The sequence below is a fragment of the Vigna radiata genome, unplaced genomic scaffold (assembly GCF_000741045.1).
Source record: "Vigna radiata var. radiata cultivar VC1973A unplaced genomic scaffold, Vradiata_ver6 scaffold_154, whole genome shotgun sequence".
Lineage (NCBI taxonomy): Eukaryota > Viridiplantae > Streptophyta > Magnoliopsida > Fabales > Fabaceae > Vigna > Vigna radiata.
This window is the reverse complement of record NW_014542916.1, coordinates 141,818-163,545: the sequence shown is the minus strand read 5'-3', so window position 1 is coordinate 163,545 and position 21,728 is coordinate 141,818. Positions and strand designations below refer to the sequence as shown.

General features: G+C 34.4%; 1 protein-coding gene across 2 annotated transcripts in view; it reads right to left on the bottom strand.

Annotated features, from left to right (window-relative positions):
• Nucleotides 1–20,595, bottom strand: part of LOC106752554 (ferredoxin-dependent glutamate synthase, chloroplastic) — a 31,841-nt gene extending 11,246 nt beyond the window's left edge. Inside the window, exons 1-13 of one of the 2 annotated variants that reach the window (XM_022777160.1) lie at nucleotides 20,059–20,595; nucleotides 17,351–17,678; nucleotides 13,994–14,436; nucleotides 13,785–13,916; nucleotides 12,916–13,014; nucleotides 10,643–10,713; nucleotides 9,915–10,011; nucleotides 9,238–9,330; nucleotides 7,222–7,367; nucleotides 4,971–5,130; nucleotides 3,331–3,441; nucleotides 3,011–3,226; nucleotides 501–658 (exon numbers count right to left, since the gene is read on the bottom strand). In XM_022777160.1, the coding sequence (XP_022632881.1) occupies nucleotides 501–658; nucleotides 3,011–3,226; nucleotides 3,331–3,441; nucleotides 4,971–5,130; nucleotides 7,222–7,367; nucleotides 9,238–9,330; nucleotides 9,915–10,011; nucleotides 10,643–10,713; nucleotides 12,916–13,014; nucleotides 13,785–13,916; nucleotides 13,994–14,436; nucleotides 17,351–17,678; nucleotides 20,059–20,316 (2,312 nt within the window). In that variant the 5' untranslated portion in view covers nucleotides 20,317–20,595. The remainder of the gene's footprint in view (nucleotides 1–500; nucleotides 659–3,010; nucleotides 3,227–3,330; nucleotides 3,442–4,970; nucleotides 5,131–7,221; nucleotides 7,368–9,237; nucleotides 9,331–9,914; nucleotides 10,012–10,642; nucleotides 10,714–12,915; nucleotides 13,015–13,784; nucleotides 13,917–13,993; nucleotides 14,437–17,350; nucleotides 17,679–20,058) is intronic. The other variant, XM_014634254.2, reaches the window with a different exon arrangement.
• Between the last annotated feature and the right edge of the window lie 1,133 nt (nucleotides 20,596–21,728).

Here is a 21,728-nt window from a genome sequence, read left to right as displayed (position 1 = left end):
GGTTAGAGAGAAGGTGATCTAGGAAATCACCACCAATCATTTTGTTAGCTCCATAGACCAATTAAGAGACATGTTCACTAAAGCTGTCAAAATCTCACATGTTGAATACACTAGTAATAAGTTTGGCTCAAATGACATATATTATTAGGCTTGAGTGGGAGTGTTAGACATGCTTTAATTATACGTAAAAAGAAAAATATAGACAAATTTTCTTTCTAGTGATTATGGATTTCCTTGCATTTTATTTCCTTGATTATATCCCTGGTTGTATCAGTATTAGATTATAAATAATGAATTATATATCTGGGCAAACGATATTTATACACTGTCAAAGAAATATAAAATAAAATTCGTCAACCTATACTAGGCCAAGCAACATTGAGACTAGTAAATGAAAATTAGATCACCTAACACACTCCAAATATAAAATTAAAATCACGAAGAAACCACAAATGAAAACACTACGTCTAACAGAGAATTGAGTGAGGACATTAAATAACCTTGCACCATATCCTATTAAGCATGCAAACTGATGAGTGCTAAAGCACTGGGCAGTATCTGCTATAATTGAAGCTGATGTCCGCAGGCCATTCAAGATAAGATGCTGATGAACAGTACCAACAGCAAGAAGAATTGGAATTGCCGGATGAGTTGGTTCCTAGGACCAAAAAGAAGGGAACACATTATTAGTTCAGATACACAAATACAAAAACGTATTATACGTACCATATACAAAGCATATAAGAATTCATGCTCGCATGAGAGGTGCTAATCTTGACCACACAATCATAATGGAGGGTTAAACTTAGACTTAAAAATAAAAAAATGTTGACCATGAATGCATAGCCAAGATTTTCTCTTATCACTATATATGCCTTATGTATGTATAAATGAAGTCAACTAAAGAGCCAACTGCTCAAGGGAATCTAAATGAATAAAACTACTTGCCAGCTAAATGATATATCAGATATTTCCCATTATTAGATATTGATTTTGTTCGTTATTATTGTATCTCTTTTTCAGTATAAATAAGAATCACATGTGCATATACAACACACGAAATTCATTATATTCCTTCTCGATTTATAATGGGTTGTTTGTGCAAGGAAAAATATATATGCTGAGGGTCTAGCCATCTGAGAAGGATGAACAATCATTGGACAGGACAACTCAAGTTAACAAATCTTAGGTTTAGGCATTGTTTAGGCCATGACTCTGCCTCGTGTGAGATTAATAGCACTTCATTGTGAAGCAGCAAGAGAACTTTATAATTGTGGGAGATAACAGTCAGGTTAAGGTTGTATAAGGTTATAGCAGAGGAATTAGTTTTAAGGTGAAAGGAAAAGCAATGATGAAGAGAACGAAGTTATTATGTTTGGATGAAATGTTTGTAATGAAAGAGGAAATATGTTTCATATGCTATTTCTAATGAATGCTATGGGATTGGCTTGGAAGACTATTTATAGAAGCCAGGTTGATAGGAATAATAGAATTCTAATAGGAAGTTAGGTGTTATGGGATGCCTAAGTCCCACATTGAGTAGTAAGGGATGTTCAATAGTAGAGCTGTCAAAACGGATAACCCTACTCGACCCAGCTCGGCTCACCACGGGTTGGTCACTTAGTGAGCCAACCCAACCCGACTCATTTATTAGCGAGCCAGAAAAATCTGAACCCGGCTCGACTCACTACGGGTTGGTGGGTATATGGGTTGGCTCACTAGCCCATTTAATTAGATTTTTTTTAAACAAAAATTACAAACTTTCTATATTCAAATTTAAACAAATTTCATTTCCAAAAAATGATGTTAAACTGAAGACAATTCAAAATAATAATAAAAAGTACAATATAATCCAAATGTCATCAAAAAACAAACACAAAAAACATACAAAAAACCTGCTCCTTGAAGAATTTCAGTGAAGAAGTGAGAGTGACAGCACCGTAAATGAGAGCAAGTTCCGTGAGAGTGATTTGTGAGAGCAGAGATTACTTTTTTGGTATACACAGTGAGTGAAGACAGTATTTTTTTAGGGTTTCATAAATAAAATAATAAATTAAAAAAATAAAATTAGGTAGGTGGATTGACGGGCCAACCCGGTCCACCACGGGTTCAACCCGGTCCACCACGGGTTCAACCCGCATGAATCGGGTTTAAATGAGCCGGGTTGAAATCTGACCTGCATAAAAAAAAAATTCAATTTTTTAAACCCAACCCGATCCGAACCCATGGTGAGCTGGGTTGACTCGCGGATTGTGACCCATTTTAACGACTCTATTCAATAGTATATTTATATGTTTAGTTTTTCCCCCTAAATAGCTAGCTTTTGAGGATGAGTTCCCAGTTGACTGAATAACCCACCCAGCATCCCATACTACTCGATGGGAGACTTTGCACCTCATAGCACTCAGGTTCAGATGAGTTCTTTTAGGTAGGTGCCCATACAAGGAATGTTGAGGATTCATAAATATATGGGGAATGCCTAGCACTCCTATTTGTAAATAACTTTACTTGACAAATGGAAAGGAAGTTCACAAATTCAACAGTCTTTATCACTTCATATATAGAGAAAAAGAGAAAAAGAATAGCTCCAGAATGCAAATGAGAAAAAGACATTTTCACTTAAAACAAATTTGAATTGAAAATCAAATTAAAAAATGAGGAGGACTTATCATCATCCCTTGCAGAGAAAATAAGCATGTCATGTCTCATCTAAGTAAGCATGTTCCAAATCATTGCTTTTATTATTCACCAAAAAGAGAAAAACAGCACTGCTTATATGTGTGTGAATAAGAAACATTATGTGGAAAGGTGTCAAATTAAAAAATGAGGAGGACTTGTCACCATCCCTTGCAGACAAAATAGCATATCATGTGTCATCTAATTACACATGTACCAAATCATTGCTTTTATAATTCACCAAAAACAGAAAAACAGCACTGTTTATATGTGTGTATGTGTGTGTGTATAAAAAACATTATGTGGAAAGAAGTAGGTGCCATTAAGTCCTTACCAGTGCATCTGAACGGTCTGATAGAACAAGCAACTGCGAACCGTTTCTGACAGCTTCATCTGCAGCCTCGCAAAGCTTATTTAATGCTTTCTCTAAAGAACCTTCAATGCCCTTAGTTATATCAAAAAATGTAGGTAACACTTGTGGATTTAACTGGGAGTCTTTTAGTAATGATTCAAGCTCCCCTTCGTTCAATACTGGACTGGATAACATAACCTGCTCCAAAACACACCATCATCTCGTGGGCAAGAAAAGATAACAAAATCACAGTTGTTACTCGGCAATGACAAACTAAATATTACAGATGCAGGCTAAGATACCTGTGAAGCATTCTCTGGCCCAACTTCTAATAAATTCCCTCTTTTCCCTATATTCACTTCAAGAGACATAACCAATCCTTCTCGAAGAGGATCAATTGCAGGATTCGTAACCTGTACTTTGGAAAACAGAAAATTGGAGTGGCGGCGGCATCAGAGTGAATTAAAGAACATTATCAAGAAATTTTACATGCAAAAATATCAATAAGAATAGTAAATCCAAACCAAAAACTTATGCAACATCAAACATAACTTCCCAATAAGGTTCTGTAAATATGCATATTAAACCCCATCTCAGCAGTGTCATCTTTGTTTAGTCAGTCACTGAATAAAGTATACAGAAGCAACAAAAATCAGGATGCACAAGACTTGTATTTTTAAACCAATATGGTCAACCCTACTCACTAATTTGGAGATTCTATAGATCCAGGAATGACGCAGAAAGATAATAAAGCGCTATTGATATTTTATCAAGTCAAGTAAATGTACTTATGCCTAGAACTGCTGAAGAGTATATGGTTTTCTGTATTTCATGAGTTAATAAAGCCTAAAAAAGTGAACCATTGTATTTGGGGGTCCAATTAATTATGGGCAGACCAAAAGTGAGTCAAAGGTCATAAATTTAGTATACCAAGTCCAATCAGTTCAAGAGTCCTGTGGAGTATACAAATAGTCATTTCACTTTTCTCTGAACAACATTCAGTAAAATATATTCAAAAAATATATTCCTTTGTTAGTTTTCAACACTGGATTAAAATTCTTACAATACTGATTTCTTTTCAAGGAGATGGATTTCTCCAACATATCCTTTATCCAAACACCTACCCAACCCATACCAACCTTACCCTTTCAAACCAACATTAATTATATATATATATATATATATATATATATATATATATATATAAAAGCTATGCCGCATCAACAAAGCATATGAAATTCGTCCAAGTCATCTGCATGGGTACATGCATTTGGAATGCAACCAACCATAATTCTTTGACACTGCAAAAGACATACTCCACTGCACAATCTATACCTGAATGTCAATTACGAGTCCCACATTGAATAGCATAAGCTACTTAATGAGGCACTTAAGTCTAGAGGTTCTACCACCTAATAGCCTAGTCCTTTTTGGGTTGGACTCTCCTATTGTGCTAAAGTCTTCACAGTCAAGGCACCCAAATCCCAGTGATCATGTTCATGGCTTTCTTAGTTCATAATTCACTTCAACAAGATCATCTAACATGAATTAAGTGATGCATATTAGCAAGCTCTTTCATCAAAACAGTTTTCCATGTGTCCACATCCCACCCCCAAAAAACAAATGCACAGAAAATGTGAGAAGCAGGTGTATAAATCTGAGTGCAAGAATGTTTGCCAACACAGTACCTCAGCTCTACATAGAAACACACAAACAGATATGGATATGCAGAGAGCCTGCGCAGTGACATACAACATAGACACACAACAGTATCATGCAATGACAAATATCCCATGACTTTGTGAGGAAACAATAACACATTTTACTGTAAACATGATCAACACAAATGAGATAAGTAACTTTCCACTACCATAGGAAAACTGTCAGAGAACGGAGCAAATAAATTTATAAAAAGAAATCGTGGGAAAGTACTCCAGCTTACCTGCGCAAACCGTTGCTTGAAATAGTCAAAAAGCATGTGAGGTTTCTGAGACAATGCTGCCAGTGGAATATCATCTCCCATGCAAAATGTGGGCTCCTTTCCTTGAGAAGCCATACTTTCAATCACCATCTGGACATCTTCACTAGAGTAGCCAAATGCCCTGGTGGTAACACAAAAAATTAGAAAGGTAATAGCCATATGGATGTTGTATTCTAAGCATCAACAAAAAAAGCAAACACTCTCTTATCGACATGCTATAGAACATTAGCTGGTAGGACATTCAGCATTAGCTTATGGAAACCAGCCACAATCTACTAATGTTGGTCCTAATCAAACAAAAGACAATAGCAACAACAATAATACCGTCAGGTGAGGTTTTTCATATTAATTAGGCAATGCCATAATGCCCTATCAATAATAAGTCAAGTCTATAGACAAACTACTGACTTCTAAATCTTTCTTAACAGTTTCACCATCAGGCTTTCTCACTCTCCCTCCGCTGCTACAGAAGGATCTACACGCAATGTGCTAAACCATTGTTTTCTCCATTTCATTCATTCCTAATTATGTCTTGTCCAGTAAGCCCAATCATCAAAAGCAATATTCTCATGTTTGCAACATTAAGTTTCTTCTCTTATGGCTTTTCATTACCCAACATTCATATCTATTATGAAATGGACTTTAAGACTAATTCAACTCCACAAGGTGAGGTTTACATCCACTTATATATTCTAAACTAACCTTATCTCTAAGTCGGTGTGGGACTTCCAACACACCAAGGTATATTATCTATCATATTAAAAAATAGAATTTTTAAGCCTAACTCAATTCTAAAAATAAAGTGAGATTTGCACTCACTTATATATTCTAAACTAACTTTATTTCTAGTCAATGTGGAACTTCCCACAATATTCATACAACATTGTTAGTCTTATAAAACACAATAATTTTTTCTTCTAAACTTGAGCATTAGACCCTTTCTTCACAGCTCCCAAAGCACCCCTCCATTCAACCCATCCACTTGAATCGTGAGGTTTAAATCTGCCTCTACTTCTATGTCGTTCTGTATAATGGGCCACAAATACTTAAAACCGTGTAACTTCTGATAAAGTATGTTTCCTAAATTTTACCTTTTACTTCAGGAATGTCCAAATGCATAAACATTCCACAGTCTTATGTTAGAGAAGGGACTTCCCACAATGTGAGCCCACTGTCTTAATCTCTGCTAGATTACATTTTTCCATAAGTCAAAGTATAAGTCATCAACTTTATCCCCTTATAATTTTTCCAAATTTTATATTTATCCCTTGTTCTTACAAATAGAGATTAAGAACACTACTCCTCCACTCTTCCAACATTTTCTTNGACTACAATTCCGTTATCTAAATTTGCCAGCAAACTAATACCTTTCTCACCCAAATCCTTCCATACCTCAATGAGTAAGTTATTTGAGTCAACTACTTTTCTGTTTGGCACCCTTAATACCTTGTTTTGTAACCAAGACTTTATCCTCTTCATCCTTATTGCATAGGATTTCAGTCAAGTCAACTTTCTTTCCCTAAAATAAGCAAGCCTACAGTTACCCCTCACATCTTTGGTGCCCAAGGATTGGCATAACCCATTAAAGCCCTAACTCGCAGCCTTTTGGTATCTATCTTGGCTACAACATTTCCCCCCAATATTTTTTGCATTCTTACACGGACAATGCTTCATGAAAATTTCTTTTTACCTGGACTTTATCTAGCACACCTACATACCACCACCAAGATTCTTTACCATAGGTCCTCAGCTTTTTTTATTCACCAAGAGTCTATTTAGCACCTTCCTGAATCCCTTTAGTATCTTGTCCCAAGTATAAGAATTTCCTACGGCTTCCCCACACCATCCTCCATAACTGTTCGCTGAAGACACCTAACTTGCCTTTGCTGCAGCCTCTTTAGGGCTGCTAGTCTCACATCAACTATATATGTGGCTAAAATAGAAGTTATAAAACCCAAATGGACCTCACCTTAGAGGTCAATTTCGTGAGGTTTGGTTTAGCTCTAAGCCCAAATTCTAAGAGTTTAAATCAGAATTCATGATCCTCACAAATAGTATGAAAAACAGAGAACCACATCACATAGAATGCTTCAGCAATAACAGTGTGTGTAAAGCAACGGGGTTTGATAGGATTTATAAATATAAACACTTAAAAACAAGCATTTTTGTCATAAAGGATAAAGGCTTAGTAATATCTGCATAGAACTCTTACTGTTGGTTTCTTAATACTGCCTCATTGTCCATCAGAGAGGCTGAAAGGAAATTCCCAGGCTTCAAAGAGCGCAAATTTTCCTTGATCCACTTCCCGTATGGATTTGATAAAGCTACTCGTTTCTTGACCTCTGTATTCTCATAGACCTACACAAAAAACATTTGGAATGTGAAATATGCCATAAGAAAGTATATACTACTTTTTACAGCAAAACAAATCATTCACTATTTAACAAAATTACTATAAGAACAAAGGGATGAGCAACCACAATTTCAAATTCACAGACAGTGACACCCCACCCCATATAATATTATTTTATCATAACTGATATAAAATAATAAATTGATTTTATTAATCAATCAGCTATATATAAGTATGACAAAACGATACTAGTGAAGTTCTCATAGGTAGAATGATAGAAAACCATGAATGTAAAATTCAAAGATACAAAAAGAATACTAAAACTCTGTTTACAGAAAACTATATATAACAAAGCTCAGTTACGAGATAAATTAGTTATAACTAACTAAAACAGTTGTACTAATCACACACGAAACGAACTATAGTAACTGTCTCCAAACAATCACACTTAAACAAAACACAAATTGAATTGTAAAAACATAACCAGCCAATAACATAGTCAAACAAAAGATACACTCATGTGGAATTTCTTGAAAACTTGAAAAATTAATTCGTTTTCTTTGGCAAGAATGTCATATGTAGTCTTAACCATAGAACAAAAATCATGAAATTAAGTGAAAGCATCCGAGTGGGATGCTACCACGGTGTTAGGAGGTCCAATCCAATGAAAATTGGGAGAAAACATCAGAACAGAACATACATATTGAACAGATGGTGTCAGCATAACAGAATGACGACCTACAGTAACAGAATAAAGGCAGATGAAGAACACAAACCTTTCACAAGACTTCCATTAGAATTAAAGGAACAGAGGATATGCAAACAATCAACAGAACAAAGTGTATGCAAAAAGAGAAGGTGGATTGGAGATTTTACTAAACCATTAATTATAAATTCAACAATTGAGATTGTAACTAACTTTAGAGTTGGTTATGTGTGTGTATATGTATATATGTATTTGATCTTATCACGATTTTCAACTGTTAATTTTATAATCAATGATTGTGAGATTACTTTATCCTCCAAAATGCATCTACTTGCTGTAAGACGAGCAAGATTTGAGTATGCCTAAGCCTTGGCCAAAAGCACTGGGCCTGGTCAGAAACAACATCGCTAAGCATAGGGAATTCATGGTTTGTCACAAAACAGGTGAGAGCAATGCATGTTGCATGAATTAAGCTTCAAACAAGGTTTGTAAAAGTCATCAGAGTCACTCTGCTATAGCATGCAAAATAATGTGATTTTAGCCCCAATGGTTGCTTAAAAACAGAGCTCCGTTGTTTGCATCCTATATCATCCCAATGCTAGGATGCTATTAATAAGTATATTATTGACTATGTTTTCCCCATTCTTTTATAGGGCCACAAACCCCCAGGATTTTTGTTAATTGTGCTGGAAATAATAATACTTAATGCACTAAGCTAGGAAATAGTATGTTCATGTATCCCGTGATAAATGCATCTAAATAATGGCCTAGGAAACAGTCTCCACTTTGAGAGTGTGTCTGTGTATGTATTTCACATGGATGATATGCAGAACCTGTACACTACTATGTTCTCTTGAATAAGTGTTTTCATTTCAAGTTCTCTCTTTCTCCCTAAGCTCTGCCTCTCTAAATCCAACAGAATAAGTAGAAGAAAGTTTAGCTTCATACACAAAATTTCAGAATTAATAGAAAAGACCAAGTAGAATGTTATTCAATGAATGACTTTATGTCACTTGGGAACATGGAACATTGCATCAAATAAAAGAAATTTTCTAAGTTGGACAAATATTTAAATCAATATTAATAATGCAACAACAAGCAGACACTAAAAGATAATGGAACAAGTTCAGGAGTAGACCAAGCGAAATAAGAAAAACTCCAGTACAAACCTGACCACCAGGTAAATCAACTGTTATCATCATGCCTGGACCTAATCGGCCTTTCAAGACGACCTTTGAATCATCCACTGGCACAACACCAACCTAAAAGTGAACGACACAAGGTAAAATATCTTAAATACAACAATTGAAATTCATGAAACGGAACTTATGACTTCAGAACTATGATTGTTATACTGCAAATAAGCTAAGGAGATGCCAATTTTCAAAAAAAATGTTTTGAACAAACCAAATTGTTCTATATTGATCATTATCTTTTAAGTAAGAATAGTAAAACAAAGTAAAAACATCATAAGCAAGCAAGATCATATTCACAGGATGTGTAAAAAAAAAACAATAGAAGACAGGTCAGATACTAATATCTGAAATATTGTTCATCTCTGTTTAATTTAAACACTTAATGTGGTATAGGTATTAATTGGAAAGCCACCAGCAAAAGGGACGTAACAGTTTGATTTTAATGTACCAAAGAAAATGACACAAGGTGAGATAACAGAAGATTTAGTGAGATGAAGTTTAACAAATCTTGGCTTTGGCCAGTTCAAATGGAGCCGAAACACATATTCACCTAAAATTCTAAATTTAGACAATAGAGTAAGACTGTCATCTAAAAGGCGACATCAGACAACAATATATTAATTAGAGGGGATAAAGGTTTGGAACTTCACCTCAGAGGCAACATAGACCATATTGTCTGATGTTCGCCAATACCTTGCAGGTCTAAGTCCATTACGATCAAGGCATGCACCAATAGTTTTCCCATCACTGTGACAACAATGGGATTACCATCAACCACCGAAAAATGATAACTTTAGGTTAAATTAAAAAGGAAATAAAATAAAAGTATTATTTATTATACCTATGTACTAAAAGTAAATTTAGCAATGGAAAAACTGTTTGTTAAGGAAAATGAACAGCCCATAATTAAATTCAAACCAACAATGATTTCCTATAATAAAAAAAAAAAAATCAATGGCATGATGTAAAGAAATAACAAAACAAAAAGATACAAACAATAATTTTTTTCCTAACTTTACATTATGTTCACACTGAATATCCCATTAAATACTACTATAGCAAATAACCATTAAAATCAATCAAGAATAACACTGCAAAACAACACAGAATCAAGAACAATTAGTTCATTAAAGAAGAGTTGCTACATGAGAGTAAAACAATAATCACGTGGAATTTTTTTCCTGGACACCTAACCCTCTCCCTTCCACAAGACTTTGCATGGATTAGGAGGACCATTAAATTCTGGTTTTGGTATAGTAACCACATTTTGCAGACTAGTGCTACTTACATTTTTTTTTGTCACTTGATATGAATAGGATATAGTGACCGGCGAACAAGTCAATCATGTTCCAATGAATTACTTTTTAAGCATTTATACCTGAACAAAAGCAAGGCTGGTCCATCCCAAGCTTCCATCTGACCCTTGTAATAGTCATAGAAGTCAAGCGCCTAAGAAGTAAAAGCAACATTAAGGACACTCAGGCAGAATTTGAAAAGAATTGGTTCAGAAGATTGTAAGAAATATAAAATGCAACAAACATGACAGACTCTTCACTTTTCAGTTTTTACCTGAATGGGGTAGTTTTGCAAATAAATTTGGGCAGATTTCATTTTTATTACAGCTTTTGGATAAGTCGTGCATGACTGAGACAACTTTAGGTTAAGTCCCATGCACATGATTTCAAACTAGGCTGAAAAGTAAAACTGAAGTCATGTCCTGGGAGAACGACTTCCTTTTTTTTCTTTTTTTTTCTGAAAATCAGAAGTCATTGAAGAGGAAGATGACTTCACTTCAGTGTATCTGCAAAGAAGTCATGCTGCACCAGAACAACTTTCAATGTACGAAATTAGAAGTTGTGCCCCACAGCACGAATTCAGTTGGAAGATCAAAATGAAGAACTCATTCTCAGTCATCATGGTTTTCAATTTTTTTACATGGAATTGGACGTTGTGGTGCATGTGCACGAGGTCAGTTAAGATTCAAAAATAAGAGTCGTGACAGCGGGTAACAACTTTCAATTTCGTATTTCCAATTAGAAGTCATGCAAATGGAAAACTATTTCAGGAGAAATAAGCATATGATAATTTACAGCAACTACCAAACCTACTCATTCTTTATTCAGAAAGATATTCAGCAGCTTTTACGCAGCATCACACTTTTCTAAACTTAATATTATTTATTCCACCAATCTCACTCCTTCTCTAGTTCTATACTACTAGTGCTCTTTCCACAGTTCCACTAACCTATTCAAAGCAATGATGGAAGTCCTCCTTCTCCCACTGCTTCGGTGACACTAACTTTCATTTTGTATATATTTTGTCTAGTTTCTTTCCCTCTGTCTAAGTCCATCAGTTCCTTCACTCGGTTACCCAACTTCGATGAACTCGCTAACCCTTCTTTATTCCCCTTCACACCCAAACCCACCTTCATTTCCTCTACCAAAATCACCTTGTTCGGCTTTGCTCTGCATACAGAGGCCACGCCACCATGGGCACCCCTTCACAGACAGCCTCAAACACTGACTTCCACCCACAGTGAGTCACAAACACTTTCTACAATTTCCCCTACCATTTATTTATTAAATATATTTGGTTAAAAAAACTTCCAACTAACTTCTATATGTAATAAACCAAAGAATAAACCTTTACAGACCCGCTCTTGGTTTTAAAAATAAAATACAACAAAGTCGTTCCCACCCAAAATGACTTCAAACGACTTCTTCATTATATGTTTCAGAAAAAGTCGTGCTACAAAGGTACGACCTATAATTTTACAAAACCGAATTGAAAATCGTGACCCCTGTTCTAACTAACCACACTACTGTTCTAATTCTAACTGTCCACAACTACTTCTCCCTTTCTTTCTGTGCCATCAAAAACTTAATGGGGTCATACAAAGAACTGAATAGGGACAAGATACCAACACAAGTTGAGAACCATAAAATAAAAATCTTGTCAAACATTAAATGGGTTTCACCCTATTTAGATTGACTAAGAAGCTATATTTCTATTTATTTTAGGACATTGTCAGTCTACAAAACAAAACATATTAAAATTCATTTATACGATCGAACAAAATCTATACAGTAAAGTGTGGTTTAGGCCCCTCAATTTTCAGTAAAAATTAGTCTTAGTCCCTATAAATTAAAACATTGAGCTTGGTCCTTTTATTTTTTACAATTGGTGAATTCAGTTGCTCACCCAAGTATCATAAGAACAATACAGAGGGACAAAATTTATCAACAATCAAAGATAAAAAAAAATAATAATAAAAAAGTAAAATTAAACTGAAATCTCCATTTTTAAAATATAGGAATTAAGACCTATTTTGACCAAAAATTGCTAAAACACATTGTATCCAAATATATAGAACTTCCTGAAATTTTATATTTCCATTAATAACTCACATTATAAATAATAAGTTCAATAAATTTCAAGCTAGCAAAACTGTTCATCAATTATGCATCTATCTGCAGATTCTTTTTATTATTTGAAAAACAATAGGCAATAATAAAAACTATGACTTACAGTAAGTGATAAACTGAAAGAACGTGTTTTTCTTATTTGAAAAAATAAAGTTCACAGAAAATGCAATAACAAGCAGGGATATATAACATGAGATTGGACACGTCTGCTACATAAAACAAATACCTCAGGATATTTGATTGTCAGAGTTGGATGATTTTTATAAGCCTCTGGAACAAGAATCATCATAGCTTCCTCAGGACTTCGACCACTTCTTATCAATAACTGAACCATAGTAGACCATTCATCTCAAGATATAAACATGACTATTAAAACAAGTCTAGAATTTGATACAAAGAAATTAATAATAAAAATAATTATTATTATGATGATGACAATGATGAAAACAAAAGAAAATCTCAAAAACAGAGGATATTGAAAACAAAACAAAAGATGCGTTTCTATATCTTAAAAAGAGGAGTCAGTAAAAAGCAATACAACCAACTAAGAGCAACCATTGCAATTTGGACTATGAATTTCTTTCTTTCCATTTTTTTATTTAACAATGTTTTACTTTAATAAAAGACGAAATACATTAAAGAGAAAGAAGAACAATAGAAATAAAGAAGCATAAAATCTTCTCATAGAGCGAACGAAAAGAGAAAGCAAAACATGGAAACATATGAAGAGTAACTTTAAAGAGCTTAGTTCCTTGTCCCTACGAAAATCATTAAAAGAAAATTGAAATAGTTACAAAAAGCCTATAAATATGTAAAATCATTTTGCACAGCCCTATTAAGCATCTTAGTCCAAACAAAAAGTAACCGTTTTAATAGGAGCATTACCTAACAAATAACTTCGATATATTGAAATTTTAAAAAATTGGATTATGAAAAATAATTTGAAATAAAAGATAACATTACAAGTATTGTATAACCATAAGTGTAAAAGGATCATATGTTTTAAAATTTCAACAATATATTCCAAAATGAATCATTATTATCAAGATCCTCAAGCAGAAGGAATTAATAATTAATATTCGGTTATTGACATACTTCTGCAGCACTGTCAAGATTTGCTGAGTCTGATCCCTTTGGATTTCCATAAGGACGAATTTCATTTTCACGGTTTCGCCATACAGGTGACTTCAATGATGGTTCTCGTGATTGCATCCAGTTCAAGTTCCCCTGCACAAAACATGTGGCAATTTCATAAATCAATCAAAAGAAAATTTTTATAGCGTTTTAATGTCAAAAAACGCAACCTGTATGGTGTTGATTTCTCCATTATGACCAAGAAGCCTCATAGGTTGTGCAAGAGGCCACCTGGGACTGGTATTTGTGCTGTACCTTCGATGATAAATGGCAAAAGGGGACTTGTAAAGATCATTTTGAAGATCAGAATAAAACAACCCAAGAACTTCTGAGCGAAGCATCCCTTTGTAAACTATGGTTTGATTGGATAAAGAACAGAAATAAAGCTCATTTCCCCAACTTTCTGAGCTTACTGCTTTTTCAATCAATTTCCGACAGATGTACAGTTCTCGTTCAATGTCATCAACATTTTCTTCTTTCACAATCTTAACAAATACCTGTTGTATATTGGGCATGGTCTCCTTTGCATAATAACCTACAACAGAAGTATTTACAGGGACAGGCCTCCAACCAAGAACCTCAAGACCTTCTTGCCGAAAAATATTTACAATAACTGAACAAAAAAAGTAAAATACAAGTCAGAACATAAACAGGTGTATTAGAGTGCAAAATTCACATTGGCCAATTTAAGAGAATGTAAACTAATATATCATATTTGACCATTTATCATGCACATAAAGTATTTATGAAGACAAGATGCACCACAAGTGTTGCCCAAAGTGTGTTTGCATGGTCATATACAGGCTTCTTTTTCTTCAAAGAGGAACTAATAACAAGAAGGAAGGGTAGAAAAAATCCACAGTTAAAAAAAAAAAGAAAGAGGGAGAAACAAAATAAACAGCAAAATTTAATATAGACATCCTTAAACTTTACCATTCTTTCATATGGCCACTTTGAACATTTTAATATAAATAAGAGCTTAAGAAACTTTGCCAAGTCTGCAAATATATACTGACTCCATGAAAAATTTTCACGACATGAGTTGCATATAGCCTTTAACATATGGGAAAGAGCATTTGCCCACATCGTTTTTTAAAACATTAACCCTTTCAACTCAACTTTTTAATTAGTCAGAAGTTTATCATGCTCATATCTTTTGTTTATTCTAGAAAGAGGCAGTCATGGGCTTAAGCAATAAATAATAGGGCAAAGGGCGAGTATAACTCTAGAGCAACAAACATGCTTTCCTTTTGTACCCCTCCCCCAACCAATTCTTCTTGTTCAACCTTTTTCTTTCTACTTTCATACACTAGCAAGTCTTTTATATCAAGGCTCGTTATCATTTTCGTTCCCTCTTTATCCTTTCCAACTATACACTAGCATAATGGCCCTAATGTAAAAGCTCTTGTATATTTTTATTTTATTAGAAATCTTATGTTCAGATTTTCACTGTGTTTCACTCAACCTCATAAAATTAACTTATAACTTGAGGTATGTACACACTTATATATAATTTGGTCTTATATCTAGTTAATGTGAGATCTTCAACACAACTCACACACACACAGAGAACTAGACATTTAGAACATGAGACTAGATATTTGTGAGTGATTTGATAGTGACCAAATAACAGGTGACATAATAGGCCCAACAAACTATGCTAGAATAGACTTTGATATCATTTAAGAAAATGGACTATAAACCAGTTGACTTATAAGGTGAGATTTACACTCACTTATATGTTATATATTATGATTTGATTATATCTTCATTTGACGTGTGATCTACAGTACATACTCAGCATCATGATTTAGACATTTCGAGCTTAGGATTAGATATTATGAGTGATCCAATAGCAAGTGACATGATAGGCCCAACAAATCTATGTAGGATATCCAATATAGTTTTAATTAGACATTGATCCCTTATTTTTAAAGTAACAAAGTGAGGAAGATCCAAGGGAGGTGGGTGTTACTTCTAAAATAAGCAGGTTTTATTTCTAAAATAAGCAAGGTACAGGTGCAAATATTGCTAACCTCAAGGTCCTTCCATTGTTAAGAAGCTTCCATTCTTTGGGAAAACTTTGGCATTTTCAATTAATATTGGGTTTGTCCCAAGGATACTCAGAAGATCTTGTTCATTAATTTGAAAGGATTTAGAACTGCACAACAAAAAGCTCTTGGCTCTCAACTTGCTATTTAGTGTACACTGTTGGAATAGAATTCTTTTATGAACAGAATTCTTTAATGAACGGAGGAATTTGATAAGTATGAAGTTTAGAGTTTGATCATTTGAAGTGGTTTCGATTAAACTATGGGTATGACTGATTTTACGACTTATATTTTTGGGGAATCCATGCTATAAGGCCATAGCCAAAGGGCACTACAAAGCACCCACACATGATAAACATAAGGTTTAAGACAACTGTTTAACAATGAAAATAAAGCTCCTATATAGATTCAGTTCCTGTTCAATACAGTAATTATACTGAAATACAAAGATACACAAACTATGATGCAGCAACAAATATTTACAATGTATGAACTCTTATCATTTGTTTTATTCAATGCCTTAATCGAAACATGCTTCAACTACAAGTTCTACAAAGCTTGTGGTTCATAGGTGTTGAAGATATGATTAAAAAGGATGAGGCACATTGAAGATTGATTGTCACTTTAACAAAGAGAAAGTCACGTTCAGGAAATATCAACCTTCTCTGGTCATTTTTTCTTTCTGACAGTTACCATTTCCCCTGAGCATTTTTCACTTTCCAGCAGTCACTGTCATTTATCCATTTTTGTTTTCAGTAACCGTCATGCTCTCTGACCATTTTTAACAAGCTTGACTCATATGATACATAAGTTTCAGATTGAAGGAAAGTGTTAAAAGATATGATTTAAAAGGACGTAGCATATTGAAGATTGATTGTTATTTTGACTTTCAAGTCATAAATGTAACAATAGGCTTGTATGACATTCACATGTCATCAATGACTAAGCAAATTAGAGAATAGCATGCTCAATCAATGAAAAATCTTATAATGAGTTTGAATCTAAATCAGTCCCACAAAACTAACTTATAAGATGAGGGTTATCCCCTGTTTGTATACTCATTTCAAGCTATATTTCTAGTCAATGGGTTTTTCCCAATATATTTCCTCACAGTCCAGCACCAATGCCCATGTGTGTGGATAATATGGTAGGCAACTTTCTTTGTAAGGGACGAGATAGACTTTGATACCATCTCGTAATATGAGTTTAGTACAATTTATCCCTACAAAATCAACTCATCAGCTTAAGGTGTTTCAACAGTCATACATACTCTTTATAGACTCTATAATTGAGGTGAAACTCAGATTTTTTTTCCTAGAAGAAATAAGAAAATTTCGTTACACAAAAAAGGGGAGAACATCATGCTGCATGCAATATGCAACAGGAGTCAACAAAAGTTACAAACACTTAAACATGACAAAAGACATTATTGGAGCTCAAGTAATCATCAAAATTTCAAAACAAGAACACATTAACCTTTCTTTGCATCATTGAGAAGTTGTGCATCTTTTGGTAAGAAAACCATTCCAACACCAGTATGCAACTTATCAAAGGAAGCAATCCCTTGCTTGTTGGCCCAATTGTCAAGTAGATCCCAAGGAACTGCAGTCATCAGCCCTGAACCATCCCCAGAATCATTATCAGCTCCACAACCACCACGATGTTCCATACAACTTAAAGCATTTAAAGCATCCTTGACAATCTCATGTGATCCCTTATTTTCCAAATTGGCAATGAATCCAACCCCACAGGCTCCTCTCTCTGATAGTATGTCCTCCAAGTTTGCAACCTGTCCAACAAGTGACTAGGATACTCAACATGTTATCGTGTGGATTACATTACAAAATGTCTAATAGTCGATTAGCAAAACATTTGAAAAATTAAGTTCTAAAATAACTCGGACCCCACAATGGTGGAACTTCTATGCATCAGGCCAGAGTCACCTTTAATTAATTGAAAATCAAACTGCAAATTATAAACTGAAATACAAGAAGAAAAAGATGTAACATTCATTCTATGATCCAGTTTATTTAGAAGTTATGATGTTTCATAGAATAGTTAAACCAAATTCACACCTAAACCAGATTATACTTGTTACCTGTCCATTGCTAAAGCAGCATTTAAACAAAATTGAAAGTGGACAGCATATGTTGGTTCAAATAGTAAGGAAAAGGATCTTGGTTGTATCTTGTGAGTGGACAAAATATGTATTGGGAGAGCTTTTTACTGTTAAAAGGGTCAAGCCAAAGTGACTCAAAATGGTTGTAGACCTGTGGTCCAATGTGGCTTCCAACCAAGGGTCTAATACCAAAGAAAGCCCATTGAAAAACAAGCAAACAAACAAACAAGGGTACATTCAAGTACAACTATTTGCTACCATTCTACGCATGGATTTGATATTGATCAAAAAGTCAATAAGCAATTTTACACATTCATGAATTAATAAAATGACACTCACAATGACATTTGTTTTCCTATACATTTGCTAAAGCATCATTTAAACAAAATTGAAAGAACAAACAAGGGTACGTTTAAAAGAGCACACTCGGCTGGTGGCTTGCTATCATTCTATATATGATATGATTAACATCTCCAGTACATTTCCAAAAAATGCAACTGGTAATCTGATATTGTAGAATGCATTCCATAATAATATATATAAAATAATTTAATCAACTAGAAAAAACCTCATCAGTGGTAAGCTCTAGAGCCTGGAAGCTGCATTGTTCCATTCTTCCCACATTATTGGGATTTCTTAAAAGCGCAACTTCATAGGGAGTTGGATAGTTTAAACCCAAAGGCAAGATATTCAACTGTACATGTATGAACCCAGTTCCACTGAAGGATATAATCCAAAGTTAAGGATGACCATAATCAGTGAATTAGTCATGTAACTAGCTAATACAAACTGACCAGCAGGGTCCTCTCTATGTTTTTCCAGATACAGTTTCTGACAATTAAAGTGCTTCACATCAGGCAGGCAGATTTTAGAATTTAGATACAGTTTTTCTTAATAACGAAGTGGCAGAAGATATAGAAAGGGCAAGACATCGTGGTTTGGATTTGAGAAAGCTTATGATGTAACACGGATACTAACACAACACACGTGTAGTCTCCAAAATGTAAGACACGACACGGATCTACATATTAGATCATTATATATTTACAAACTCAAAAATCATATATAAACAAGATTAACCGAATATAATAATGTAAACACATATATGAAAAGTAGTGTTCATATAATGTGTTCCTTATTTCTATAATCATAATAAAAACGTATACAATAAATTTACAAGTTTATGGGGGATTTTAGAAAATCATTATATTTGTCGTTATTAACATTGTGTTGATATCCGAGGCAAAAAAATATGTCTCAAATAGGACACTTCACCCATACGTGTAGTACAAATCCTACAAGCCTTAGAGTGTCAGGATTCATGGGGGACACACTATTTATGATATGTGAATCATATGACTAGGCCAGTTGAGGAATGTTCTTACATAAGTTGGCATTGAATAAAGACATTGGGGTTCTATTCTTCTGAACTAGCAGCTAGATTTTTCACAATTCAAAAAGTCTCCAAAGTCTTAATTTCAAGGACAGTAACGAATAGGGTGAAGGAAACCTGTATTCCTTGCTTTGGCCTTATTGATGCCTGGACTAGGTCTCTGGCCTCGAGTTTCCAGGTTATACAGATTCCCTTTCCAGACAAAGATAAATCACTTTTGGAATCCTCTTTTCACCTCAAAGTTCTCCGAATCTATCTCTTGTAAAAAGAAATCTAGAGCTCCTACAAAACACTCTTCCTCGTCTAAATGAACAGCAATTAAGTCAAGGAAATTCTTTACACAAAACATTCCCCAGCCAACTAGATAGCCATGGCATTTTGCTATAGAAATATCCCCACTTATAGCGTAAAGTACTGAGTAACTTCATATCAAGATGATAGTGAATAATCATGTCAACAAAATGAGCTTGTATATAGTTTACTTAGAGTTCTTCTTCATTCAACTTCTATTTTGAGATTTTCTACAGTGATGAGTTGACGCGATTGACTGTAAAACAAATCTGACTGTATTTTCATTCACAGTTCAATCTTCCCATCCACAACTTCTCATCTCAGGAAAGATTACAATCCAGAAAAGTAATAAAAAAATGCTACAGGAAAACAAAAGCAGACCTGCGGTTGAGAAGAAGAGGAAGCAGGCGATGCCTGGAGGCTATTGTCAGCGGCGGTGCGGTCGATATGGAGAACAGCTTTGACGGCAGAATGAGAGAGTGGCGAGGGTGAGGGAAACGCTCTCAATTTGCGAGTTCGACGCTTAGGTTTGCGGCGGAAAGGGACGAGGTCAAGGAGGAGGTGAGCGTTGTGGAGGGAAGGAAATGGCTCAGAGAGGCGCAGCACGTGTGGAACGGAAGAGACGGAGTGCAGCGCCATGGTGAAAGAGTGATGAGAGTGAGAGAGTGAGAGAGTTAGTGTGTGGAGAATAGAAATGGAATAGAGTGGGTGAGTGAGAATTAAGATAAAAGGGAGAAGAGGGAGAGGTCAGGAACACGCTGAGTCACAGGGGAAGTGTCTGAATCACACACACACCACCAACTCCAAACCTCACTCTCCTCTTCCTCTCTGGACCTGATCTCATATGAGTGTGTGTGCACTCTCTTTCTCTCTCTGCGCCACCTGCTGGGTTTCTGCACTCTGTGCTGCGTTCCACGGTTACTTCCTGCGTGGAACACCCATCTTTCTAGATTCCCGTCTTATTGGAGGAACATGATTCGTGCTCCCCCTTCACTTTTTGTCTTATTGCCAATCATGAGGTTTATTTTATTTCCACAAAAGAAAACTCAAGAAACAATGCAATTATAGTCTGGCTTTATATTCATTGATAGTTTATTACATTCAATGAAGAAATAATGTTTTTAATATTTTCTTTATATTGTGGATCTTGTCAGAAAAAAAAAATATTATGAGTTTGTTTTCTCTTTGTTAAAATATATAAAACTGTGTACCTCACAATAAAAATAAGGTAAGTTTATTCAACTTTTAAATAATACCAAATCAGTTTACCACTTGTTTAATTGGAAAGGTTAAAGATAAAGAAATGTAAAAAAATCAGAATTCAGTTGATAACAATAAAAAGATACTTTACAATGACATAAAATAAAATAATGCATTATTGCAGTAAGATTTACAGGTATATATGGACACAATATGGTATCGAATGCAGCAGATTATTTCCTTAAGCGAAGACCTTAGGATCGGAGAATCTCTGTCGATCACACGTTTCCATTGTTATATTTCAATGATAGGATACTTTTTTTGTTTAATTTTTTATTTAGAAAAAAGAAGATAACGTCACAAGATGCCTATTGGAACTGGCAACTTCCCGTTTCATTAACAAAAGTAACAGCGCGAAAATGACCTGTATTTCCCGGTCACCAGTTAGATTACAATATGTTTATTGATGTGCTGGAAGACAATAATAGTAATAGAAAAATCATATGTTGACCACGTGAGGAGGTGTAAACAATTCTTTATATTTTTAACAAAAAAACATATAACAAATGGTGTATTTATTTTAAAATATTAAATTGTTACGTAAAACATATTAAAATATTTATATTAATTGTTACGTACGTGAAAGTGAACAAAAAAGGAGTTGTTAACCTATCATAGTCTATAATAAGATGTGTATCTAGAATTTTTTTACATGTATTATAAGGAAGTGTGCGTATATATATATAAAGACTACTTTAGTTTTAAATGTAGTATTTTCAAATCATGTGTTTAGTTACATATTAAAAAAATTGTGTGAAATTAATTAGTTTATAGGCACAAATTATTGAATT